The 27,138-nt window shown below is 43.1% G+C and overlaps 4 protein-coding genes and 6 non-coding genes across 10 annotated transcripts; 6 read left to right on the forward strand and 4 right to left on the reverse strand.

The window, feature by feature from the left end:
- LOC139476161 (5S ribosomal RNA) lies at nt 1-119 on the forward strand. Its single transcript, XR_011654083.1, has one exon. It is a non-coding gene; the product is annotated as a 5S ribosomal RNA (ribosomal RNA).
- A 1,224-nt stretch (nt 120-1,343) lies between these two features.
- Nucleotides 1,344-1,907, reverse strand: LOC139475159 (histone 24-like). The gene has a single exon (XM_071258414.1). It carries the CDS (start codon nt 1,905-1,907, stop codon nt 1,344-1,346), a length of 564 nt encoding a protein of 187 aa, XP_071114515.1.
- Nucleotides 1,908-3,223: 1,316 nt separating this feature from the next.
- Nucleotides 3,224-3,342, forward strand: LOC139476117 (5S ribosomal RNA). Its single transcript, XR_011654046.1, has one exon. It is a non-coding gene; the product is annotated as a 5S ribosomal RNA (ribosomal RNA).
- Nucleotides 3,343-4,578: 1,236 nt separating this feature from the next.
- Nucleotides 4,579-5,130, reverse strand: LOC139473579 (histone 24-like; the record flags this gene model as incomplete). The annotated part of the gene is made up of 1 exon (XM_071256234.1): nt 4,579-5,130. A coding segment is annotated over exon 1 (552 nt), but the record flags the coding sequence as incomplete, so codon positions are not given.
- Nucleotides 5,131-5,293: 163 nt separating this feature from the next.
- LOC139476162 (5S ribosomal RNA) lies at nt 5,294-5,412 on the forward strand. Its single transcript, XR_011654084.1, has one exon. It is a non-coding gene; the product is annotated as a 5S ribosomal RNA (ribosomal RNA).
- Nucleotides 5,413-6,636: 1,224 nt separating this feature from the next.
- LOC139475111 (histone 24-like) lies at nt 6,637-7,200 on the reverse strand. Its single transcript, XM_071258362.1, has one exon. It carries the CDS (start codon nt 7,198-7,200, stop codon nt 6,637-6,639), a length of 564 nt encoding a protein of 187 aa, XP_071114463.1.
- A 1,106-nt stretch (nt 7,201-8,306) lies between these two features.
- Nucleotides 8,307-8,425, forward strand: LOC139476204 (5S ribosomal RNA). Its single transcript, XR_011654123.1, has one exon. It is a non-coding gene; the product is annotated as a 5S ribosomal RNA (ribosomal RNA).
- A 1,224-nt stretch (nt 8,426-9,649) lies between these two features.
- On the reverse strand, nt 9,650-10,213 carry LOC139475158 (histone 24-like). The gene has a single exon (XM_071258412.1). It carries the CDS (start codon nt 10,211-10,213, stop codon nt 9,650-9,652), a length of 564 nt encoding a protein of 187 aa, XP_071114513.1.
- Nucleotides 10,214-11,319: 1,106 nt separating this feature from the next.
- On the forward strand, nt 11,320-11,438 carry LOC139476127 (5S ribosomal RNA). Its single transcript, XR_011654056.1, has one exon. It is a non-coding gene; the product is annotated as a 5S ribosomal RNA (ribosomal RNA).
- Nucleotides 11,439-20,013: 8,575 nt separating this feature from the next.
- Nucleotides 20,014-20,132, forward strand: LOC139476205 (5S ribosomal RNA). The gene has a single exon (XR_011654124.1). It is a non-coding gene; the product is annotated as a 5S ribosomal RNA (ribosomal RNA).
- Nucleotides 20,133-27,138: the final 7,006 nt, after the last annotated feature.

Genomic DNA, 27,138 nt, shown 5'->3' on the forward strand with positions numbered 1-27,138 from the left:
GTCTACGGCCATACCACGTTGAAAACACCGGTTCTCGTCCGATCACCGAAGTTAAGCAACGTCGGGCCCGGAGAGTACTTGGATGGGTGACCGCCTGGGAACACCGGGTGCAGTAGACATTTTTGCTATGCGATTCCCACTTTTTTCTTTTTCGACCATAAGGTGCACTTGCCTCATTCACATCTGATGTAATCATACACTTTTATTTCCTTGTAAATGGACCCACTCATGCATGTCTGCTCAAAGACATAGCTGCCAGCCATGTATTCTTACATACCTTTACAGAAAGGACTTTTCCACTATACATGTGATCATATTCAGTTGTCAGTTCACCCAACTCGTCAACTATTCTGAAGGCATGTACGTCCTTTTCGCCACATAAAGGTGTTTGCGTGCACCGATAATTGACTATTTTACTTACTTTCTTACTTTCAAAGCATGAATATATAATATATACATGTAAAATCATAATGTTGTTCGTGTTAAGTCTCGGCTCACATCTCTTTGCCTACACAGATAAGAAAAGGAGAAAGAGTTAGATCGTACAGAGCGTCTGTCAATAGGAGTTCACTGGCTTGCTGCTGGAAAATGTATTTTGAAAGCTGTGAGCAAGCTGATCACTGTTGACACGCTTTAAAAATATGGAAAAAAACGATGCGACTGTGTGATAAACCAGCTATTTTATGTTCCCCGTTCTAGCTGATCGCTTGCAAACGTACTTTAGACTTATTAGAAAGTATTTCCATACATTTCTCTCGCCATACAACAGGTAGATGTGACATGTTGCAGGTAGGGGGCTAGGCGAAACGCACACGACCAAGGGCGCACAACTCTTGGCGCTCTATATGAAAAGTCGTGCATAGGCGAGGCGTGTGTCGGTAAAACACCCCGTGGATGTCTGGCCCTTATCGCCGTTTTACACCTTTGAACACAACGTGCATGTGCAGCTACACACATAGGAAGTCTGCACTCAGGATATTATATATATCAACGACACTAATCGCCTCACTTTCCAACAGACACCCATTTTGGGGGTTAATAAACAAGCATAACAACAGTCATTAGTGTGAAGACACACTACCCCCCACCCCCACCCCAACACACACACACACAATAAAATCCCTGACGTACCTTTATCATCATCACATATGTGTGTTATGTGCGTTGCTGCTACGTTATCTCTGTTACCACAAGAACCTGCACTTTATTTCTGCTATACTGCTAATATAAATATTTATTGTTTTGTTATCAGTGTTTTCAAGTTTTCTTTTGGGGTATTTGGATGGCCCTGAAAAGGGCCTTTGGACCACAGAAATGTGGAGCGAAGGCGTGACAATGAGAGCTTAAGCCTTCTTTGGCTTGACTGCCTTCTTCTTGGGGGTCTTGACCTTCTTGGGTTTGGCTGCTGCCTTCTTGGGTGTCTTCGCCTTCTTGGGCTTGGCTGCAGCCTTCACCTTCTTTGGTGACTTAGCGGCCTTCTTAGTGGCTGTTTTGGGTTTCTTGGCAGCAGCTGGCTTCTTGACTTTCTTGGGGGATTTGGCAGCCTTCTTTGGTTTGGCAGCTGCCTTAGCCTTCTTGGGTTTTTCGGCTTTCTTTGCCTCGCCAAGACGGAATGATCCAGCGGCTCCAGTTCCCTTTGATTGCTTCAGTGCGCCGTTCTTGACTCCATTTTTCAAAGCAGTCTTGATGCGAGCATTGATGGCCACCTGGTTGTCACCAACCTTGTAGTTGGCCAAGATGTATTTCAGAACAGCCTGTCGGGAAGAACCACCCCTCTCCTTCAGGGATGAAATAGCTTTCTTGATCATCTCCAAATAGGTAGGATGTGCGGCAGCCTTCTTAGGCTTGGCAGCAGCCTTCTTCTTGGGAGTCTTGACAGCAGCGGGGGCAGCAGCAGCATCAGCCATAGTGGTAAGTTTGAGTGGTAAAAATTCACGTCAGCTACGAGAGAAGCACAGAGAGCGAATGACACTTCCCCACAGACGGCCCGGCTGATACTCCGGAGGCGCGGACGTCGGAGGAGACACCTTGCTTGTTGTGGCTGATAGCTGCACGCTTACAAGCGCGTGTGCTTTTTCGTGTATTTGTATCCGAATAATCACTTCTTAATCAAGGAAAGTTTCAATTTCAACAACACAGTTAGGTAGTAAAAACATTTGGCTACATTTCGGTTACAATAGCAACACTCACGGGTGAAGTTCAAAGCCACACGTGATGTTTCCAATGAAGCGACCCAGTCTAAATTGTAGACATCGCTACTTTCAAAAGCACATTTTTAGCCTTGAGACTCAAGTTTTTGCATTTTAAACGTTGCCTGTCAATTCTCAATATATCTAACTATGAAAGTAAAACACAACACTCATCAGTATTGTCTATGATAAGCTAGAACAAGCGTTCAAACAACGACAATGAAGCACGTTTTTCTGACGACTTCGCCATTTTGCAACAGAAAACATTTGACAGTATATTTCTGGAAACATAATTTTGGTCACTTCAATAAAGTTGAAACTAACTTTGTCATAACAAGTAAGTAACGGGGATTTTACTTTCAGGAAAACAGTCTACTAAGACGAGGATCTCGGGACACAAGCACTTAGGGCGCGAAGCCCCGAACAGTAACATATATACATAGGTGTTTAGATCACTCGATCGGTCGTCACAGATTAAGTCTTTTTGCCTGTCTTAATAGCACGATATTAGTAGGGGTCTTCGTCGTTTGGATGTTAATATTACCAGAACAATATAGGCTACCATGCATCAACGAAAAGTGAATGTTTCAGACGAGAGGCCGGATCGAGTGAGCGAGTGTGCCGGGCCTCGTGTTAAACAGTGATCACATGTTTTTACAACGGCTAGATTTTGTAGATTTTAATCCCTGTAAATATACATCATAAATCAACAAACACAACATGTCTACTGAACCCGCTGAAAACGCGAGCATGCTGTTTTCATGGCAATGTCTTTTTACCAATGTGCGGTGTGTATATGTAGCTAAAGTTTGCCGATAAGCATCGCATTCAACCCCATCAGCATCTATTCCAAATCTCAAAATTCCCAAATTCTATATAAGCAACCCCTAAAGCCCCCTCTTGGGTTGCACAGACCACCCTCGCCCCTTTCGGAAACACATTAAATGGCCTGGCCGGGCCCGTGTGCGAAATACGCATCAGTCGGAAAGCGCACGTTAAATCTCCAAAGTAAGTAAGTAAGTATGATAAGCATTGTCTACGGCCATACCACGTTGAAAACACCGGTTCTCGTCCGATCACCGAAGTTAAGCAACGTCGGGCCCGGAGAGTACTTGGATGGGTGACCGCCTGGGAACACCGGGTGCTGTAGACATTTTTGCTATGCGATTCCCACTTTTTTCTTTTTCGACCATAAGGTGCACTTGCCTCATTCACATCTGATGTAATCATACACTTTTATTTCCTTGTAAATGGACCCACTCATGCATGTCTGCTCAAAGACATAGCTGCCAGCCATGTATTCTTACATACCTTTACAGAAAGGACTTTTCCACTATACATGTGATCATATTCAGTTGTCAGTTCACCCAACTCGTCAACTATTCTGAAGGCATGTACGTCCTTTTCGCCACATAAAGGTGTTTGCGTGCACCGATAATTGACTATTTTACTTACTTTCTTACTTTCAAAGCATGAATATATAATATATACATGTAAAATCATAATGTTGTTCGTGTTAAGTCTCGGCTCACATCTCTTTGCCTACACAGATAAGAAAAGGAGAAAGAGTTAGATCGTACAGAGCGTCTGTCAATAGGAGTTCACTGGCTTGCTGCTGGAAAATGTATTTTGAAAGCTGTGAGCAAGCTGATCACTGTTGACACGCTTTAAAAATATGGAAAAAAACGATGCGACTGTGTGATAAACCAGCTATTTTATGTTCCCCGTTCTAGCTGATCGCTTGCAAACGTACTTTAGACTTATTAGAAAGTATTTCCATACATTTCTCTCGCCATACAACAGGTAGATGTGACATGTTGCAGGTAGGGGGCTAGGCGAAACGCACACGACCAAGGGCGCACAACTCTTGGCGCTCTATATGAAAAGTCGTGCATAGGCGAGGCGTGTGTCGGTAAAACACCCCGTGGATGTCTGGCCCTTATCGCCGTTTTACACCTTTGAACACAACGTGCATGTGCAGCTACACACATAGGAAGTCTGCACTCAGGATATTATATATATCAACGACACTAATCGCCTCACTTTCCAACAGACACCCATTTTGGGGGTTAATAAACAAGCATAACAACAGTCATTAGTGTGAAGACACACTACCCCCCACCCCCACCCCAACACACACACACACAATAAAATCCCTGACGTACCTTTATCATCATCACATATGTGTGTTATGTGCGTTGCTGCTACGTTATCTCTGTTACCACAAGAACCTGCACTTTATTTCTGCTATACTGCTAATATAAATATTTATTGTTTTGTTATCAGTGTTTTCAAGTTTTCTTTTGGGGTATTTGGATGGCCCTGAAAAGGGCCTTTGGACCACAGAAATGTGGAGCGAAGGCGTGACAATGAGAGCTTAAGCCTTCTTTGGCTTGACTGCCTTCTTCTTGGGGGTCTTGACCTTCTTGGGTTTGGCTGCTGCCTTCTTGGGTGTCTTCGCCTTCTTGGGCTTGGCTGCAGCCTTCACCTTCTTTGGTGACTTAGCGGCCTTCTTAGTGGCTGTTTTGGGTTTCTTGGCAGCAGCTGGCTTCTTGACTTTCTTGGGGGATTTGGCAGCCTTCTTTGGTTTGGCAGCTGCCTTAGCCTTCTTGGGTTTTTCGGCTTTCTTTGCCTCGCCAAGACGGAATGATCCAGCGGCTCCAGTTCCCTTTGATTGCTTCAGTGCGCCGTTCTTGACTCCATTTTTCAAAGCAGTCTTGATGCGAGCATTGATGGCCACCTGGTTGTCACCAACCTTGTAGTTGGCCAAGATGTATTTCAGAACAGCCTGTCGGGAAGAACCACCCCTCTCCTTCAGGGATGAAATAGCTTTCTTGATCATCTCCAAATAGGTAGGATGTGCGGCAGCCATCTTAGGCTTGGCAGCAGCCTTCTTCTTGGGAGTCTTGACAGCAGCGGGGGCAGCAGCAGCATCAGCCATAGTGGTAAGTTTGAGTGGTAAAAATTCACGTCAGCTACGAGAGAAGCACAGAGAGCGAATGACACTTCCCCACAGACGGCCCGGCTGATACTCCGGAGGCGCGGACGTCGGAGGAGACACCTTGCTTGTTGTGGCTGATAGCTGCACGCTTATAATAAGCATTGTCTACGGCCATACCACGTTGAAAACACCGGTTCTCGTCCGATCACCGAAGTTAAGCAACGTCGGGCCCGGAGAGTACTTGGATGGGTGACCGCCTGGGAACACCGGGTGCAGTAGACATTTTTGCTATGCGATTCCCACTTTTTTCTTTTTCGACCATAAGGTGCACTTGCCTCATTCACATCTGATGTAATCATACACTTTTATTTCCTTGTAAATGGACCCACTCATGCATGTCTGCTCAAAGACATAGCTGCCAGCCATGTATTCTTACATACCTTTACAGAAAGGACTTTTCCACTATACATGTGATCATATTCAGTTGTCAGTTCACCCAACTCGTCAACTATTCTGAAGGCATGTACGTCCTTTTCGCCACATAAAGGTGTTTGCGTGCACCGATAATTGACTATTTTACTTACTTTCTTACTTTCAAAGCATGAATATATAATATATACATGTAAAATCATAATGTTGTTCGTGTTAAGTCTCGGCTCACATCTCTTTGCCTACACAGATAAGAAAAGGAGAAACAGTTAGATCGTACAGAGCGTCTGTCAATAGGAGTTCACTGGCTTGCTGCTGGAAAATGTATTTTGAAAGCTGTGAGCAAGCTGATCACTGTTGACACGCTTTAAAAATATGGAAAAAAACGATGCGACTGTGTGATAAACCAGCTATTTTATGTTCCCCGTTCTAGCTGATCGCTTGCAAACGTACTTTAGACTTATTAGAAAGTATTTCCATACATTTCTCTCGCCATACAACAGGTAGATGTGACATGTTGCAGGTAGGGGGCTAGGCGAAACGCACACGACCAAGGGCGCACAACTCTTGGCGCTCTATATGAAAAGTCGTGCATAGGCGAGGCGTGTGTCGGTAAAACACCCCGTGGATGTCTGGCCCTTATCGCCGTTTTACACCTTTGAACACAACGTGCATGTGCAGCTACACACATAGGAAGTCTGCACTCAGGATATTATATATATCAACGACACTAATCGCCTCACTTTCCAACAGACACCCATTTTGGGGGTTAATAAACAAGCATAACAACAGTCATTAGTGTGAAGACACACTACCCCCCACCCCCACCCCAACACACACACACACAATAAAATCCCTGACGTACCTTTATCATCATCACATATGTGTGTTATGTGCGTTGCTGCTACGTTATCTCTGTTACCACAAGAACCTGCACTTTATTTCTGCTATACTGCTAATATAAATATTTATTGTTTTGTTATCAGTGTTTTCAAGTTTTCTTTTGGGGTATTTGGATGGCCCTGAAAAGGGCCTTTGGACCACAGAAATGTGGAGCGAAGGCGTGACAATGAGAGCTTAAGCCTTCTTTGGCTTGACTGCCTTCTTCTTGGGGGTCTTGACCTTCTTGGGTTTGGCTGCTGCCTTCTTGGGTGTCTTCGCCTTCTTGGGCTTGGCTGCAGCCTTCACCTTCTTTGGTGACTTAGCGGCCTTCTTAGTGGCTGTTTTGGGTTTCTTGGCAGCAGCTGGCTTCTTGACTTTCTTGGGGGATTTGGCAGCCTTCTTTGGTTTGGCAGCTGCCTTAGCCTTCTTGGGTTTTTCGGCTTTCTTTGCCTCGCCAAGACGGAATGATCCAGCGGCTCCAGTTCCCTTTGATTGCTTCAGTGCGCCGTTCTTGACTCCATTTTTCAAAGCAGTCTTGATGCGAGCATTGATGGCCACCTGGTTGTCACCAACCTTGTAGTTGGCCAAGATGTATTTCAGAACAGCCTGTCGGGAAGAACCACCCCTCTCCTTCAGGGATGAAATAGCTTTCTTGATCATCTCCAAATAGGTAGGATGTGCGGCAGCCTTCTTAGGCTTGGCAGCAGCCTTCTTCTTGGGAGTCTTGACAGCAGCGGGGGCAGCAGCAGCATCAGCCATAGTGGTAAGTTTGAGTGGGAAAAATTCACGTCAGCTACGAGAGAAGCACAGAGAGCGAATGACACTTCCCCACAGACGGCCCGGCTGATACTCCGGAGGCGCGGACGTCGGAGGAGACACCTTGCTTGTTGTGGCTGATAGCTGCACGCTTACAAGCGCGTGTGCTTTTTCGTGTATTTGTATCCGAATAATCACTTCTTAATCAAGGAAAGTTTCAATTTCAACAACACAGTTAGGTAGTAAAAACATTTGGCTACATTTCGGTTACAATAGCAACACTCACGGGTGAAGTTCAAAGCCACACGTGATGTTTCCAATGAAGCGACCCAGTCTAAATTGTAGACATCGCTACTTTCAAAAGCACATTTTTAGCCTTGAGACTCAAGTTTTTGCATTTTAAACGTTGCCTGTCAATTCTCAATATATCTAACTATGAAAGTAAAACACAACACTCATCAGTATTGTCTATGATAAGCTAGAACAAGCGTTCAAACAACGACAATGAAGCACGTTTTTCTGACGACTTCGCCATTTTGCAACAGAAAACATTTGACAGTATATTTCTGGAAACATAATTTTGGTCACTTCAATAAAGTTGAAACTAACTTTGTCATAACAAGTAAGTAACGGGGATTTTACTTTCAGGAAAACAGTCTACTAAGACGAGGATCTCGGGACACAAGCACTTAGGGCGCGAAGCCCCGAACAGTAACATATATACATAGGTGTTTAGATCACTCGATCGGTCGTCACAGATTAAGTCTTTTTGCCTGTCTTAATAGCACGATATTAGTAGGGGTCTTCGTCGTTTGGATGTTAATATTACCAGAACAATATAGGCTACCATGCATCAACGAAAAGTGAATGTTTCAGACGAGAGGCCGGATCGAGTGAGCGAGTGTGCCGGGCCTCGTGTTAAACAGTGATCACATGTTTTTACAACGGCTAGATTTTGTAGATTTTAATCCCTGTAAATATACATCATAAATCAACAAACACAACATGTCTACTGAACCCGCTGAAAACGCGAGCATGCTGTTTTCATGGCAATGTCTTTTTACCAATGTGCGGTGTCTATATGTAGCTAAAGTTTGCCGATAAGCATTGTCTACGGCCATACCACGTTGAAAACACCGGTTCTCGTCCGATCACCGAACTTAAGCAACGTCGGGCCCGGAGAGTACTTGGATGGGTGACCGCCTGGGAACACCGGGTGCAGTAGACATTTTTGCTATGCGATTCCCACTTTTTTCTTTTTCGACCATAAGGTGCACTTGCCTCATTCACATCTGATGTAATCATACACTTTTATTTCCTTGTAAATGGACCCACTCATGCATGTCTGCTCAAAGACATAGCTGCCAGCCATGTATTCTTACATACCTTTACAGAAAGGACTTTTCCACTATACATGTGATCATATTCAGTTGTCAGTTCACCCAACTCGTCAACTATTCTGAAGGCATGTACGTCCTTTTCGCCACATAAAGGTGTTTGCGTGCACCGATAATTGACTATTTTACTTACTTTCTTACTTTCAAAGCATGAATATATAATATATACATGTAAAATCATAATGTTGTTCGTGTTAAGTCTCGGCTCACATCTCTTTGCCTACACAGATAAGAAAAGGAGAAAGAGTTAGATCGTACAGAGCGCCTGTCAATAGGAGTTCACTGGCTTGCTGCTGGAAAATGTATTTTGAAAGCTGTGAGCAAGCTGATCACTGTTGACACGCTTTAAAAATATGGAAAAAAACGATGCGACTGTGTGATAAACCAGCTATTTTATGTTCCCCGTTCTAGCTGATCGCTTGCAAACGTACTTTAGACTTATTAGAAAGGATTTCCATACATTTCTCTCGCCATACAACAGGTAGATGTGACATGTTGCAGGTAGGGGGCTAGGCGAAACGCACACGACCAAGGGCGCACAACTCTTGGCGCTCTATATGAAAAGTCGTGCATAGGCGAGGCGTGTGTCGGTAAAACACCCCGTGGATGTCTGGCCCTTATCGCCGTTTTACACCTTTGAACACAACGTGCATGTGCAGCTACACACATAGGAAGTCTGCACTCAGGATATTATATATATCAACGACACTAATCGCCTCACTTTCCAACAGACACCCATTTTGGGGGTTAATAAACAAGCATAACAACAGTCATTAGTGTGAAGACACACTACCCCCCACCCCCACCCCAACACACACACACACAATAAAATCCCTGACGTACCTTTATCATCATCACATATGTGTGTTATGTGCGTTGCTGCTACGTTATCTCTGTTACCACAAGAACCTGCACTTTATTTCTGCTATACTGCTAATATAAATATTTATTGTTTTGTTATCAGTGTTTTCAAGTTTTCTTTTGGGGTATTTGGATGGCCCTGAAAAGGGCCTTTGGACCACAGAAATGTGGAGCGAAGGCGTGACAATGAGAGCTTAAGCCTTCTTTGGCTTGACTGCCTTCTTCTTGGGGGTCTTGACCTTCTTGGGTTTGGCTGCTGCCTTCTTGGGTGTCTTCGCCTTCTTGGGCTTGGCTGCAGCCTTCACCTTCTTTGGTGACTTAGCGGCCTTCTTAGTGGCTGTTTTGGGTTTCTTGGCAGCAGCTGGCTTCTTGACTTTCTTGGGGGATTTGGCAGCCTTCTTTGGTTTGGCAGCTGCCTTAGCCTTCTTGGGTTTTTCGGCTTTCTTTGCCTCGCCAAGACGGAATGATCCAGCGGCTCCAGTTCCCTTTGATTGCTTCAGTGCGCCGTTCTTGACTCCATTTTTCAAAGCAGTCTTGATGCGAGCATTGATGGCCACCTGGTTGTCACCAACCTTGTAGTTGGCCAAGATGTATTTCAGAACAGCCTGTCGGGAAGAACCACCCCTCTCCTTCAGGGATGAAATAGCTTTCTTGATCATCTCCAAATAGGTAGGATGTGCGGCAGCCTTCTTAGGCTTGGCAGCAGCCTTCTTCTTGGGAGTCTTGACAGCAGCGGGGGCAGCAGCAGCATCAGCCATAGTGGTAAGTTTGAGTGGTAAAAATTCACGTCAGCTACGAGAGAAGCACAGAGAGCGAATGACACTTCCCCACAGACGGCCCGGCTGATACTCCGGAGGCGCGGACGTCGGAGGAGACACCTTGCTTGTTGTGGCTGATAGCTGCACGCTTACAAGCGCGTGTGCTTTTTCGTGTATTTGTATCCGAATAATCACTTCTTAATCAAGGAAAGTTTCAATTTCAACAACACAGTTAGGTAGTAAAAACATTTGGCTACATTTCGGTTACAATAGCAACACTCACGGGTGAAGTTCAAAGCCACACGTGATGTTTCCAATGAAGCGACCCAGTCTAAATTGTAGACATCGCTACTTTCAAAAGCACATTTTTAGCCTTGAGACTCAAGTTTTTGCATTTTAAACCTTGCCTGTCAATTCTCAATATATCTAACTATGAAAGTAAAACACAACACTCATCAGTATTGTCTATGATAAGCTAGAACAAGCGTTCAAACAACGACAATGAAGCACGTTTTTCTGACGACTTCGCCATTTTGCAACAGAAAACATTTGACAGTATATTTCTGGAAACATAATTTTGGTCACTTCAATAAAGTTGAAACTAACTTTGTCATAACAAGTAAGTAACGGGGATTTTACTTTCAGGAAAACAGTCTACTAAGACGAGGATCTCGGGACACAAGCACTTAGGGCGCGAAGCCCCGAACAGTAACATATATACATAGGTGTTTAGATCACTCGATCGGTCGTCACAGATTAAGTCTTTTTGCCTGTCTTAATAGCACGATATTAGTAGGGGTCTTCGTCGTTTGGATGTTAATATTACCAGAACAATATAGGCTACCATGCATCAACGAAAAGTGAATGTTTGAGACGAGAGGCCGGATCGAGTGAGCGAGTGTGCCGGGCCTCGTGTTAAACAGTGATCACATGTTTTTACAACGGCTAGATTTTGTAGATTTTAATCCCTGTAAATATACATCATAAATCAACAAACACAACATGTCTACTGAACCCGCTGAAAACGCGAGCATGCTGTTTTCATGGCAATGTCTTTTTACCAATGTGCGGTGTCTATATGTAGCTAAAGTTTGCCGATAAGCATTGTCTACGGCCATACCACGTTGAAAACACCGCTTCTCGTCCGATCACCGAACTTAAGCAACGTCGGGCCCGGAGAGTACTTGGATGGGTGACCGCCTGGGAACACCAGGTGCAGTAGACATTTTTGCTATGCGATTCCCACTTTTTTCTTTTTCGACCATAAGGTGCACTTGCCTCATTCACATCTGATGTAATCATACACTTTTATTTCCTTGTAAATGGACCCACTCATGCATGTCTGCTCAAAGACATAGCTGCCAGCCATGTATTCTTACATACCTTTACAGAAAGGACTTTTCCACTATACATGTGATCATATTCAGTTGTCAGTTCACCCAACTCGTCAACTATTCTGAAGGCATGTACGTCCTTTTCGCCACATAAAGGTGTTTGCGTGCACCGATAATTGACTATTTTACTTACTTTCTTACTTTCAAAGCATGAATATATAATATATACATGTAAAATCATAATGTTGTTCGTGTTAAGTCTCGGCTCACATCTCTTTGCCTACACAGATAAGAAAAGGAGAAAGAGTTAGATCGTACAGAGCGCCTGTCAATAGGAGTTCACTGGCTTGCTGCTGGAAAATGTATTTTGAAAGCTGTGAGCAAGCTGATCACTGTTGACACGCTTTAAAAATATGGAAAAAAACGATGCGACTGTGTGATAAACCAGCTATTTTATGTTCCCCGTTCTAGCTGATCGCTTGCAAACGTACTTTAGACTTATTAGAAAGGATTTCCATACATTTCTCTCGCCATACAACAGGTAGATGTGACATGTTGCAGGTAGGGGGCTAGGCGAAACGCACACGACCAAGGGCGCACAACTCTTGGCGCTCTATATGAAAAGTCGTGCATAGGCGAGGCGTGTGTCGGTAAAACACCCCGCGGATGTCTGGCCCTTATCGCCGTTTTACACCTTTGAACACAACGTGCATGTGCAGCTACACACATAGGAAGTCTGCACTCAAGGATATTATATCTATCAACGACACTAATCGCCTCACTTTCCAACAGACACCCATTTTGGGGGTTAATAAACAAGCATAACAACAGTCATTAGTGTGAAGACACACTACCCCCCCACCCCCACCCCAACACACACACACAATAAACTGACTGACTGATATAAAGGATTTAACGTGCGCTTTCCGACTACAGCGTATTTCGCACACGGGCCTGGTCGGACCATTTAGTGTATTCCGAGAAGGGTGAAAGTGGTGTGTGCAACCCAAGAGGGGGCTTTTAGGGGTTGCTTATATTGATTTTTTGAAATTTTTAAATTTGGAATAAATGCCGAGGTGGGTGGAGGAGGGAACTAAGGGAGCCGGGTGAGGTGGGTGTTTGTATGTTTATTGGATTTTGAATTGGTAGATTAATTAATTTTTAGATGCGCTTAATTAGGTCTGTTTTGATTAGGAATACGCCTAGGGCCTTGAAATTTTCTAGTTTATTTTGAGGGTTTAGTATTTCATCTAGAGTAGGAACTTTATTTAGATTGAGGGCGGTTTGTAGTGTGGTTCTGTGTGTTTGATAGTGGGTGCAGTGAATGAGTGCGTGTTCTGTGGTTTCGGGCTGTTTGCAGTGTGGGCAGTTGCCTGTGGTGTGTCTTTTAAGTTGTTTTAGGTGGTTATTTAGGTTGGTGTGTCCTGTTTGGAGTTTTGTAATTAATCTGTCAATTTTTTTTGAGGGGTGTAGGATTTTAGGTTTGGCTAGTGGTTTTCTGAGCACTTTTTTGATTTGGCTATTTGAGTTTTGATATTGATTATGCCATTTTTTGGTTATTTTTTGTTTGTTTACACTTTTAATTTCTGATTTTGAGATGGGTAGGTTTAGGCTTATTTCTGGTATTTTGAGAGATAATTTAGCTGCTTTATCGGCGCTTTCATTGCCGTAAATTCCTACGTGGGCGGGGATCCACAAGAAGGTTATTTGTTTGCCTGCTTTTGTTAGGTCGTTGGAGCTTTTAAGTATTTGGTTTATTAATTTAGGTCGTTTTTTGGTATTTTTGTTTTGGAGGGCTTGTAGTCCACTAAGGGAGTCAGTGAGAATTAGGATTTTTTTGTTGTTTTTAGATTGTTGGTTATGCAGGGCTGAGGCCATGCCCATAAGTTCGGCCGTGAATATAGATTGGTTGTTAGGGAGTCGGTAAGATTGTGTGGATATAACTGGTTGTGTGGTATGGACTCCGAAGCCTGTGTGGTTGGAGATCGGGTCTGAAGATCCGTCAGTGTATATGTGACACCAATTTGGCCAATTTTCGTGTATGTATGCAAGTGTGGTGGTTTTAGCTATGTTTGGGTCGGTTTGTTTATTTATTTGGTTAGCTAGCGTTGTGTCTATTTGGGGTATTTTGAGTTTAGGGGTGAAGATATTTGATTTTTTGCAGTTTTGTTTAAGATTTTGAGTTTGGTGTTCATTGAGGTAGTTAGTTATTCTTTGGGATATTGGGGTGAGTAAGGGGTGTTTGCGAGCTAGAGCTTGGTTTCTTGGGCTAATGTTTTGGTTAATTAGGTTTTGGATGAGAGGGTTTGTTTGGGACGCGGCCCAGAAGTTAAGGCTTAGATGTTCCCTGCGTAGATTTAGTGGCATTTCTCCTGTAAGGGCCTGAAGTGAGGTGTAGGAGGTGCCATGTTGAGTGCGTGTAATTAGTTTGAGAGCCTGATATTGTATTGAGTCAAGTTTTTTAGAAAGAGAGTTGTTTAGGGTATTGTATATGGCACAGCCGTAGTCTAGTTTTGATCTAATTAGTGTTGTATATAGTGAGAGGAGGGTATCTTTGGAGGCTCCCCAGTTAGAGCCGGTGAGACATCTTAATGTGTTAAGGTCTTTGCTGCATCTAGTTTTTAGGTTTTGGACGTGAGCCTCCCAGGTGAGGTGTTGATCGAAAATAAGTCCTAAGAATTTGGTTTGTTTTTGGAATTTGATTGTTTGGTTGTTTAGCTGGAGGATTGGGTAGGCAGGTTTCATGTTTTTATGTTTGAATACTACTCCTGTTGTTTTATCTGAGTTAAGGGAGAAGCCCCATTTGTCTGCCCATTGTTGTATTTTATTTAGAGATTTTTGGATTAAGTTTTCTGCCATTTTAATGCTTTTAGTGCGGATCCATAGGGCTCCGTCATCCGCGAATTTTGAAGTGTTTAGTTTAGGGGATAATCCCTCGAATAGATCATTTATCATTATATTGAAGAGGGTTGGGCTGAGGATGCTGCCCTGGGGAGTGCCATTTTCTAAGGGACACTGGTCCGATAGTGTATGGTCTATACCCACGGTAATTTTGCGATTGTTTAGGAAATCTTGGATGAAGTTTATTATTTGACCTTTTAGTCCTATTTTTTTTAGTTTTTGTATTAGCCCGTGGTGCCATACCATATCGAAAGCTTTAGAGAAGTCGAGGAATATGCCTATGGTGTATTGCTTGTTTAGCTGTCCTGTTTTTATATCCTGTTCTAGTCGGGCAAGGTTATCGAGAGTTGATCGGCCAGGAGTGAAGCCGCTTTGGTCAGGATTTATGATGTTGTTTTGGTCTAGGTAGTGCTGTAGCCTATTTTTAGTCATAAGTTCCATTATTTTGCAGAGATTTGAGGTTAAGGAGATGGGCCTATAGGAGTTTGCCTGATCTGCTGGTTTATTTGGTTTAGGTATTGGGATTACTAGAGCTTCCTTCCATGAGGATGGGACCTGTCCGTTTAGGTAGACTAGGTTGTATAGTTTAAGTAAAGTTTGGAGTAGTTTGGTAGGTAAGTGTTTGATTATTTGGTAAGAGGTGAGGTCTAGGCCAGGGGCTGTTCCTTTTTTTCTATTGTTTAGTACGTGATTTAGTTCTTCTATGGTGTAAGGTTGATTTATTTCTAGGTTGTCTTGTCTGTTTTCTTTGGAGAATTTGGTTTCTTTATTTAGTTTATCTTGGAATTTCTTACTGAAGTTACTGTTGCTGCTAACTTTAGAGAAGTGTTTGGCTAGGTTGTTGGCCTTTTGGGTGGGGTTAGTTGAGTTGTTTATATTGGGGCTTTTTTTGTGCCGTTTGATGCCTCGGATGGCGTGAATTTTGCGCCACACCTTCCTAGCGTCGGTGTGGTGATTTAGCTCCTCACAGAATTTTTTCCAGTTTTTGGTTTTAGCAGTTTTAACTAGGTTTTGCACTTGGTGGTTAAGTTCATGAGCTGTTTTGAGATGAGAGGGGTCTCGTTTAGCTCTGTTGAAAGCTGATTTGCGTTTTAGTCTAGTTAGCTCTATTTCCTCATTCCACCAAGGGACAGTGGGTTTTCCTGGGTTGGATGATTTGAAGGGGATTGCGGATTTGGCTGCGTTGATTATGAAGTTAGTTAGGTTTTGACAGAATGTTTCGGGGTCTGTTGTTTCTAAATCGTTTAGATTAGCTTCGTTGCATAATTCTTGGAATTGGTCCCAGTTGGCGTTTTTGTACTGAAATTTAGGTTCCTGTTTAGGGGTTTGATTTGGTATTTTTATATTTCCTAGGGTTATATTTATGGGAAAGTGGTCGCTGCCTAGAGGTACTGGGTGGACGTCCCACATCAGACTTTGTGCTAAGTCTGGCGTACACATTGTTAAGTCGATAGCCGACATGGTGTGGTGGGTTTTGTCGTATCTAGTTGGTTGGTTATTGTTTAATAGTATTAGGTCATTTTTTTCGATCCACTCTGATATTAGTTGTCCATGGTTGTCTAGTTTATCTGCAATGCCCCAGGTAGGATGATGGGCATTGAAGTCTCCTAGGAAGATGGTTGATTTATTTCCTAATTGGTAAAGGACATCTAGGTCTGTATCTTTAATTGGTTTTAGTGTTGAGTGATAGATGTTAATGATTTTTATTTTTTGGTTATTGATGGTGACTTGGATTCCATTAGCTTCTAGATTAGGAGTGTTTACTTTAACTTCCTCGTAGTTAATATCCTCTCTAACGTAGATGATTAGACCTCCTCCTGTTCTGCCTGGCATGGTTTTGGACCTGTCGGTTCTCACTGCGTTATAATTTGGTAGGTTGAATTTAGTTTTATGTGAGAATTTGGTTTCTTGAATACAAGCTACATGGGGACCTTTATCTATTTTGAATTTAGCTTTGAGTTCAGAACCATGGCCGGCGAGGCCATTGGCATTCCATTGAAAAATGTTTAGGCCTTCCATTGGGAAACTGGGTGGATTTATGTTTGGTTTAGGCTTGGTTTAGGTATTTACTTTAGTAGGTTATTAAGGTTGCTGCTGAAACGGTCGAAAGAGGTGGTGACGAGTTTTAGTTTATGTGCTACACCAAAGAAGGCTTTGGAGCTGGCTTCTGGATTAGACTGCTTTAACATGTAAGCTAGTAGGAGGACTAAGTTGTTTAGATTTTTGCTTGCTACGTTTTGGGTGAGTTTTTTTCTATAGCTTTTGGTTTTTGGGGCTGACAAGGTAAGCTCGTTTATTTCCTCTGAGGATGTGTACTCGTCCTCTTCGGTTAAGTTGTCTTTAGTTTGGTCAATCTGTTCGGTGGTGGGTTGCATGCTGGGTTTGGGTGCGAGAGTCTGAGTGGTTTCTGTAGTTTCCCTGTTGACTGGGTGTTCGGGGGTTGCCTGTAGGTTTGGGAGTGTTGTTGCCCTTGTGGCTGTGATGGCTTGTGTTGGTGCTGGTTGTGTGGTGGTCGTTGTGCGTTGGGTTTTGCTTGCGGGTGTAGATGTGGTAATTGTAGGGTGAGAGGCGGGGAGGGTGAGAGTGTGAGTTTGTGGGATGTGTGGGGTGTTTGTTTCATTTGCGATGTATGCGTCTCGCTGATTTTGGTCCCATACGGAGACTGGGTATACTGTTTTGCGTGCGTGAGTGTTGTTGTTTGAGGGTGGTGTTGGTAGTAGTGGTTTGTATGCTTGCGGTGTGGGTTTTTTGGTTTGGATTTTGGCCGTGTTTATGTCTATATGTCTGTTGGCCTGTTGGGTGAGTGATAGTCTGTGGGGGCATTGGTTCGAGAGTGATGAGTGTTTTATGGATTTGCAGTGGATGCACCAGGGTGTGCATATGCCTGGGCAGTCCGTTTGAGCACAGTTTTTGCATTTAGTTTTTTTGAAAGTACATTGGTTAGCGGTGTGATTATATTGTAGGCAATTAGAACATTGCTTTACTTGCTTGATGTATGGTTTGACCTCTAAGTTATGGTTAGCGCCGAAAGTGATATGTTTGGGGGCTTCAGGGTGTTTAGCTGTTTTTTTGAAGTTTATTATTACAATAGGTGTGGGGGTGGTTTTCCCGTTTCTGTTTGATTTAATCCTGCGGAGGCTAGTTATTTGTGGTTGGGTTTGGATAGTGTTAGCTTCTTTGGCGTATATGTCGAGGTCCTCGTCGGTTTCCCTTGGGTGCACTCGAATAACTCCCCTAGTGTATATTTGCCAGTTAGGTTTAGAGCTATTTACGGTGAATTGGAATATTTGTTTAATTTTAGTTGCTGCTATGTAGGATTCTTGATTTGGGAAGATTATCTGATATCCTTTGAAACTACGTTTGATGTTTAGGTAATTGATTTTTTGTTGCCTTAGCCACATGCCTATTTTATTTATGGTCAGTGTTGGAGCTAGTTGTACTGAGGGGGTGGCCGAAAAAAAGTAGAGGGCCCATGTGGTGATGAGGGCTGCGGGTGAGAGGGTGTGTGAGGTAGATGATGCCGATGCGTCTAGTTTGCGTTTTTTTGAGTTGCATGCTTGGGGAGGTGGGGTGCTGGGTTGAGTTTCCATGTAGGAGGCTTGAGGGTCTTTATCGCCGTAGCCTGCGGGAATGAGTGAGGGTGTTGCCCTGTCGGAGGTGTTGTGCGCCTCCGCAGGTGTAGGGGATGTAATGCCAGATATTTCGCATATCTCGATTTGTCTTTGGTCTGTCATGCTGGGATTGGGTGTATAGGATGTGTGTGTGAGTTTTGGTGTTTGAGGTGAGGGGTTGTGGATGGAGTGTTTTGGAAGGGGTGAGTAGTGTTTGCGGTGTTTTGGTTGTTTTGGGTTTGTGAGTTGTTTAAAGCTTTAAGAGATTAATTGGAGGGCTTGTGTTTTAATTTGAAGTGTTTGAGTTTGTTTAGGTGGGCTTTGTGAGTGTAGTTTTAGGTTTGGGCTTGGGTGTGAGCGTTGATTAGGAGGTGTAGGTTGTTGTGAATGGATGGGTGAGTGGTTATATAATTACCTTTGAAGTTCTCCCTGGGCTTGCTATCAGCGGTGCTGTGCGTGGGCTTGAGGAGGCTCTGGAGGCTTGGAGAGGTGTTGCTCGCTTGGAGTACAAACTGCAACTGGACTGGACACAATAAAATCCCTGACGTACCTTTATCATCATCACATATGCGTGTTATGTGCGTTGCTGCTACGTTATCTCTGTTACCACAAGAACCTGATGTCTTGATGCGAGCATTGATGGCCACCTGGTTGTCACCAACCTTGTAGTTGGCCAAGATGTATTTCAGAACAGCCTGTCGGGAAGAACCACCCCTCTCCTTCAGGGATGAAATAGCTTTCTTGATCATCTCCAAATAGGTAGGATGTGCGGCAGCCTTCTTAGGCTTGGCAGCAGCCTTCTTCTTGGGAGTCTTGACAGCAGCGGGGGCAGCAGCAGCATCAGCCATAGTGGTAAGTTTGAGTGGTAAAAATTCACGTCAGCTACGAGAGAAGCACAGAGAGCGAATGACACTTCCCCACAGACGGCCCGGCTGATACTCCGGAGGCGCGGACGTCGGAGGAGACACCTTGCTTGTTGTGGCTGATAGCTGCACGCTTACAAGCGCGTGTGCTTTTTCGTGTATTTGTATCCGAATAATCACTTCTTAATCAAGGAAAGTTTCAATTTCAACAACACAGTTAGGTAGTAAAAACATTTGGCTACATTTCGGTTACAATAGCAACACTCACGGGTGAAGTTCAAAGCCACACGTGATGTTTCCAATGAAGCGACCCAGTCTAAATTGTAGACATCGCTACTTTCAAAAGCACATTTTTAGCCTTGAGACTCAAGTTTTTGCATTTTAAACGTTGCCTGTCAATTCTCAATATATCTAACTATGAAAGTAAAACACAACACTCATCAGTATTGTCTATGATAAGCTAGAACAAGCGTTCAAACAACGACAATGAAGCACGTTTTTCTGACGACTTCGCCATTTTGCAACAGAAAACATTTGACAGTATATTTCTGGAAACATAATTTTGGTCACTTCAATAAAGTTGAAACTAACTTTGTCATAACAAGTAAGTAACGGGGATTTTACTTTCAGGAAAACAGTCTACTAAGACGAGGATCTCGGGACACAAGCACTTAGGGCGCGAAGCCCCGAACAGTAACATATATACATAGGTGTTTAGATCACTCGATCGGTCGTCACAGATTAAGTCTTTTTGCCTGTCTTAATAGCACGATATTAGTAGGGGTCTTCGTCGTTTGGATGTTAATATTACCAGAACAATATAGGCTACCATGCATCAACGAAAAGTGAATGTTTCAGACGAGAGGCCGGATCGAGTGAGCGAGTGTGCCGGGCCTCGTGTTAAACAGTGATCACATGTTTTTACAACGGCTAGATTTTGTAGATTTTAATCCCTGTAAATATACATCATAAATCAACAAACACAACATGTCTACTGAACCCGCTGAAAACGCGAGCATGCTGTTTTCATGGCAATGTCTTTTTACCAATGTGCGGTGTGTATATGTAGCTAAAGTTTGCCGATAAGCATTGTCTACGGCCATACCACGTTGAAAACACCGGTTCTCGTCCGATCACCGAACTTAAGCAACGTCGGGCCCGGAGAGTACTTGGATGGGTGACCGCCTGGGAACACCGGGTGCAGTAGACATTTTTGCTATGCGATTCCCACTTTTTTTCTTTTTCGACCATAAGGTGCACTTGCCTCATTCACATCTGATGTAATCATACACTTTTATTTCCTTGTAAATGGACCCACTCATGCATGTCTGCTCAAAGACATAGCTGCCAGCCATGTATTCTTACATACCTTTACAGAAAGGACTTTTCCACTATACATGTGATCATATTCAGTTGTCAGTTCACCCAACTCGTCAACTATTCTGAAGGCATGTACGTCCTTTTCGCCACATAAAGGTGTTTGCGTGCACCGATAATTGACTATTTTACTTACTTTCTTACTTTCAAAGCATGAATATATAATATATACATGTAAAATCATAATGTTGTTCGTGTTAAGTCTCGGCTCACATCTCTTTGCCTACACAGATAAGAAAAGGAGAAAGAGTTAGATCGTACAGAGCGCCTGTCAATAGGAGTTCACTGGCTTGCTGCTGGAAAATGTATTTTGAAAGCTGTGAGCAAGCTGATCACTGTTGACACGCTTTAAAAATATGGAAAAAAACGATGCGACTGTGTGATAAACCAGCTATTTTATGTTCCCCGTTCTAGCTGATCGCTTGCAAACGTACTTTAGACTTATTAGAAAGGATTTCCATACATTTCTCTCGCCATACAACAGGTAGATGTGACATGTTGCAGGTAGGGGGCTAGGCGAAACGCACACGACCAAGGGCGCACAACTCTTGGCGCTCTATATGAAAAGTCGTGCATAGGCGAGGCGTGTGTCGGTAAAACACCCCGCGGATGTCTGGCCCTTATCGCCGTTTTACACCTTTGAACACAACGTGCATGTGCAGCTACACACATAGGAAGTCTGCACTCAAGGATATTATATCTATCAACGACACTAATCGCCTCACTTTCCAACAGACACCCATTTTGGGGGTTAATAAACAAGCATAACAACAGTCATTAGTGTGAAGACACACTACCCCCCACCCCCACCCCAACACACACACACAATAAACTGACTGACTGATATAAAGGATTTAACGTGCGCTTTCCGACTACAGCGTATTTCGCACACGGGCCTGGTCGGACCATTTAGTGTATTCCGAGAAGGGTGAAAGTGGTGTGTGCAACCCAAGAGGGGGCTTTTAGGGGTTGCTTATATTGATTTTTTGAAATTTTTAAATTTGGAATAAATGCCGAGGTGGGTGGAGGAGGGAACTAAGGGAGCCGGGTGAGGTGGGTGTTTGTATGTTTATTGGATTTTGAATTGGTAGATTAATTAATTTTTAGATGCGCTTAATTAGGTCTGTTTTGATTAGGAATACGCCTAGGGCCTTGAAATTTTCTAGTTTATTTTGAGGGTTTAGTATTTCATCTAGAGTAGGAACTTTATTTAGATTGAGGGCGGTTTGTAGTGTGGTTCTGTGTGTTTGATAGTGGGTGCAGTGAATGAGTGCGTGTTCTGTGGTTTCGGGCTGTTTGCAGTGTGGGCAGTTGCCTGTGGTGTGTCTTTTAAGTTGTTTTAGGTGGTTATTTAGGTTGGTGTGTCCTGTTTGGAGTTTTGTAATTAATCTGTCAATTTTTTTTGAGGGGTGTAGGATTTTAGGTTTGGCTAGTGGTTTTCTGAGCACTTTTTTGATTTGGCTATTTGAGTTTTGATATTGATTATGCCATTTTTTGGTTATTTTTTGTTTGTTTACACTTTTAATTTCTGATTTTGAGATGGGTAGGTTTAGGCTTATTTCTGGTATTTTGAGAGATAATTTAGCTGCTTTATCGGCGCTTTCATTGCCGTAAATTCCTACGTGGGCGGGGATCCACAAGAAGGTTATTTGTTTGCCTGCTTTTGTTAGGTCGTTGGAGCTTTTAAGTATTTGGTTTATTAATTTAGGTCGTTTTTTGGTATTTTTGTTTTGGAGGGCTTGTAGTCCACTAAGGGAGTCAGTGAGAATTAGGATTTTTTTGTTGTTTTTAGATTGTTGGTTATGCAGGGCTGAGGCCATGCCCATAAGTTCGGCCGTGAATATAGATTGGTTGTTAGGGAGTCGGTAAGATTGTGTGGATATAACTGGTTGTGTGGTATGGACTCCGAAGCCTGTGTGGTTGGAGATCGGGTCTGAAGATCCGTCAGTGTATATGTGACACCAATTTGGCCAATTTTCGTGTATGTATGCAAGTGTGGTGGTTTTAGCTATGTTTGGGTCGGTTTGTTTATTTATTTGGTTAGCTAGCGTTGTGTCTATTTGGGGTATTTTGAGTTTAGGGGTGAAGATATTTGATTTTTTGCAGTTTTGTTTAAGATTTTGAGTTTGGTGTTCATTGAGGTAGTTAGTTATTCTTTGGGATATTGGGGTGAGTAAGGGGTGTTTGCGAGCTAGAGCTTGGTTTCTTGGGCTAATGTTTTGGTTAATTAGGTTTTGGATGAGAGGGTTTGTTTGGGACGCGGCCCAGAAGTTAAGGCTTAGATGTTCCCTGCGTAGATTTAGTGGCATTTCTCCTGTAAGGGCCTGAAGTGAGGTGTAGGAGGTGCCATGTTGAGTGCGTGTAATTAGTTTGAGAGCCTGATATTGTATTGAGTCAAGTTTTTTAGAAAGAGAGATGTTTAGGGTATTGTATATGGCACAGCCGTAGTCTAGTTTTGATCTAATTAGTGTTGTATATAGTGAGAGGAGGGTATCTTTGGAGGCTCCCCAGTTAGAGCCGGTGAGACATCTTAATGTGTTAAGGTCTTTGCTGCATCTAGTTTTTAGGTTTTGGACGTGAGCCTCCCAGGTGAGGTGTTGATCGAAAATAAGTCCTAAGAATTTGGTTTGTTTTTGGAATTTGATTGTTTGGTTGTTTAGCTGGAGGATTGGGTAGGCAGGTTTCATGTTTTTATGTTTGAATACTACTCCTGTTGTTTTATCTGAGTTAAGGGAGAAGCCCCATTTGTCTGCCCATTGTTGTATTTTATTTAGAGATTTTTGGATTAAGTTTTCTGCCATTTTAATGCTTTTAGTGCGGATCCATAGGGCTCCGTCATCCGCGAATTTTGAAGTGTTTAGTTTAGGGGATAATCCCTCGAATAGATCATTTATCATTATATTGAAGAGGGTTGGGCTGAGGATGCTGCCCTGGGGAGTGCCATTTTCTAAGGGACACTGGTCCGATAGTGTATGGTCTATACCCACGGTAATTTTGCGATTGTTTAGGAAATCTTGGATGAAGTTTATTATTTGACCTTTTAGTCCTATTTTTTTTAGTTTTTGTATTAGCCCGTGGTGCCATACCATATCGAAAGCTTTAGAGAAGTCGAGGAATATGCCTATGGTGTATTGCTTGTTTAGCTGTCCTGTTTTTATATCCTGTTCTAGTCGGGCAAGGTTATCGAGAGTTGATCGGCCAGGAGTGAAGCCGCTTTGGTCAGGATTTATGATGTTGTTTTGGTCTAGGTAGTGCTGTAGCCTATTTTTAGTCATAAGTTCCATTATTTTGCAGAGATTTGAGGTTAAGGAGATGGGCCTATAGGAGTTTGCCTGATCTGCTGGTTTATTTGGTTTAGGTATTGGGATTACTAGAGCTTCCTTCCATGAGGATGGGACCTGTCCGTTTAGGTAGACTAGGTTGTATAGTTTAAGTAAAGTTTGGAGTAGTTTGGTAGGTAAGTGTTTGATTATTTGGTAAGAGGTGAGGTCTAGGCCAGGGGCTGTTCCTTTTTTTCTATTGTTTAGTACGTGATTTAGTTCTTCTATGGTGTAAGGTTGATTTATTTCTAGGTTGTCTTGTCTGTTTTCTTTGGAGAATTTGGTTTCTTTATTTAGTTTATCTTGGAATTTCTTACTGAAGTTACTGTTGCTGCTAACTTTAGAGAAGTGTTTGGCTAGGTTGTTGGCCTTTTGGGTGGGGTTAGTTGAGTTGTTTATATTGGGGCTTTTTTTGTGCCGTTTGATGCCTCGGATGGCGTGAATTTTGCGCCACACCTTCCTAGCGTCGGTGTGGTGATTTAGCTCCTCACAGAATTTTTTCCAGTTTTTGGTTTTAGCAGTTTTAACTAGGTTTTGCACTTGGTGGTTAAGTTCATGAGCTGTTTTGAGATGAGAGGGGTCTCGTTTAGCTCTGTTGAAAGCTGATTTGCGTTTTAGTCTAGTTAGCTCTATTTCCTCATTCCACCAAGGGACAGTGGGTTTTCCTGGGTTGGATGATTTGAAGGGGATTGCGGATTTGGCTGCGTTGATTATGAAGTTAGTTAGGTTTTGACAGAATGTTTCGGGGTCTGTTGTTTCTAAATCGTTTAGATTAGCTTCGTTGCATAATTCTTGGAATTGGTCCCAGTTGGCGTTTTTGTACTGAAATTTAGGTTCCTGTTTAGGGGTTTGATTTGGTATTTTTATATTTCCTAGGGTTATATTTATGGGAAAGTGGTCGCTGCCTAGAGGTACTGGGTGGACGTCCCACATCAGACTTTGTGCTAAGTCTGGCGTACACATTGTTAAGTCGATAGCCGACATGGTGTGGTGGGTTTTGTCGTATCTAGTTGGTTGGTTATTGTTTAATAGTATTAGGTCATTTTTTTCGATCCACTCTGATATTAGTTGTCCATGGTTGTCTAGTTTATCTGCAATGCCCCAGGTAGGATGATGGGCATTGAAGTCTCCTAGGAAGATGGTTGATTTATTTCCTAATTGGTAAAGGACATCTAGGTCTGTATCTTTAATTGGTTTTAGTGTTGAGTGATAGATGTTAATGATTTTTATTTTTTGGTTATTGATGGTGACTTGGATTCCATTAGCTTCTAGATTAGGAGTGTTTACTTTAACTTCCTCGTAGTTAATATCCTCTCTAACGTAGATGATTAGACCTCCTCCTGTTCTGCCTGGCATGGTTTTGGACCTGTCGGTTCTCACTGCGTTATAATTTGGTAGGTTGAATTTAGTTTTATGTGAGAATTTGGTTTCTTGAATACAAGCTACATGGGGACCTTTATCTATTTTGAATTTAGCTTTGAGTTCAGAACCATGGCCGGCGAGGCCATTGGCATTCCATTGAAAAATGTTTAGGCCTTCCATTGGGAAACTGGGTGGATTTATGTTTGGTTTAGGCTTGGTTTAGGTATTTACTTTAGTAGGTTATTAAGGTTGCTGCTGAAACGGTCGAAAGAGGTGGTGACGAGTTTTAGTTTATGTGCTACACCAAAGAAGGCTTTGGAGCTGGCTTCTGGATTAGACTGCTTTAACATGTAAGCTAGTAGGAGGACTAAGTTGTTTAGATTTTTGCTTGCTACGTTTTGGGTGAGTTTTTTTCTATAGCTTTTGGTTTTTGGGGCTGACAAGGTAAGCTCGTTTATTTCCTCTGAGGATGTGTACTCGTCCTCTTCGGTTAAGTTGTCTTTAGTTTGGTCAATCTGTTCGGTGGTGGGTTGCATGCTGGGTTTGGGTGCGAGAGTCTGAGTGGTTTCTGTAGTTTCCCTGTTGACTGGGTGTTCGGGGGTTGCCTGTAGGTTTGGGAGTGTTGTTGCCCTTGTGGCTGTGATGGCTTGTGTTGGTGCTGGTTGTGTGGTGGTCGTTGTGCGTTGGGTTTTGCTTGCGGGTGTAGATGTGGTAATTGTAGGGTGAGAGGCGGGGAGGGTGAGAGTGTGAGTTTGTGGGATGTGTGGGGTGTTTGTTTCATTTGCGATGTATGCGTCTCGCTGATTTTGGTCCCATACGGAGACTGGGTATACTGTTTTGCGTGCGTGAGTGTTGTTGTTTGAGGGTGGTGTTGGTAGTAGTGGTTTGTATGCTTGCGGTGTGGGTTTTTTGGTTTGGATTTTGGCCGTGTTTATGTCTATATGTCTGTTGGCCTGTTGGGTGAGTGATAGTCTGTGGGGGCATTGGTTCGAGAGTGATGAGTGTTTTATGGATTTGCAGTGGATGCACCAGGGTGTGCATATGCCTGGGCAGTCCGTTTGAGCACAGTTTTTGCATTTAGTTTTTTTGAAAGTACATTGGTTAGCGGTGTGATTATATTGTAGGCAATTAGAACATTGCTTTACTTGCTTGATGTATGGTTTGACCTCTAAGTTATGGTTAGCGCCGAAAGTGATATGTTTGGGGGCTTCAGGGTGTTTAGCTGTTTTTTTGAAGTTTATTATTACAATAGGTGTGGGGGTGGTTTTCCCGTTTCTGTTTGATTTAATCCTGCGGAGGCTAGTTATTTGTGGTTGGGTTTGGATAGTGTTAGCTTCTTTGGCGTATATGTCGAGGTCCTCGTCGGTTTCCCTTGGGTGCACTCGAATAACTCCCCTAGTGTATATTTGCCAGTTAGGTTTAGAGCTATTTACGGTGAATTGGAATATTTGTTTAATTTTAGTTGCTGCTATGTAGGATTCTTGATTTGGGAAGATTATCTGATATCCTTTGAAACTACGTTTGATGTTTAGGTAATTGATTTTTTGTTGCCTTAGCCACATGCCTATTTTATTTATGGTCAGTGTTGGAGCTAGTTGTACTGAGGGGGTGGCCGAAAAAAAGTAGAGGGCCCATGTGGTGATGAGGGCTGCGGGTGAGAGGGTGTGTGAGGTAGATGATGCCGATGCGTCTAGTTTGCGTTTTTTTGAGTTGCATGCTTGGGGAGGTGGGGTGCTGGGTTGAGTTTCCATGTAGGAGGCTTGAGGGTCTTTATCGCCGTAGCCTGCGGGAATGAGTGAGGGTGTTGCCCTGTCGGAGGTGTTGTGCGCCTCCGCAGGTGTAGGGGATGTAATGCCAGATATTTCGCATATCTCGATTTGTCTTTGGTCTGTCATGCTGGGATTGGGTGTATAGGATGTGTGTGTGAGTTTTGGTGTTTGAGGTGAGGGGTTGTGGATGGAGTGTTTTGGAAGGGGTGAGTAGTGTTTGCGGTGTTTTGGTTGTTTTGGGTTTGTGAGTTGTTTAAAGCTTTAAGAGATTAATTGGAGGGCTTGTGTTTTAATTTGAAGTGTTTGAGTTTGTTTAGGTGGGCTTTGTGAGTGTAGTTTTAGGTTTGGGCTTGGGTGTGAGCGTTGATTAGGAGGTGTAGGTTGTTGT

This window comes from Haliotis cracherodii, unplaced genomic scaffold, assembly GCF_022045235.1.
Source record: "Haliotis cracherodii isolate W230 unplaced genomic scaffold, xgHalCrac1.p SCAF_3, whole genome shotgun sequence".
Classification (NCBI taxonomy): domain Eukaryota; kingdom Metazoa; phylum Mollusca; class Gastropoda; order Lepetellida; family Haliotidae; genus Haliotis; species Haliotis cracherodii.

What these genes read in the sequence shown, in the direction of transcription:
- LOC139475159 (XM_071258414.1), bottom strand. Translation starts at nt 1,907, where the DNA reads ATGGCTGATGCTGCTGCTGCCCCCGCTGCTGTCAAGACTCCCAAGAAG.
- LOC139475111 (XM_071258362.1), bottom strand. Translation starts at nt 7,200, where the DNA reads ATGGCTGATGCTGCTGCTGCCCCCGCTGCTGTCAAGACTCCCAAGAAG.
- LOC139475158 (XM_071258412.1), bottom strand. Translation starts at nt 10,213, where the DNA reads ATGGCTGATGCTGCTGCTGCCCCCGCTGCTGTCAAGACTCCCAAGAAG.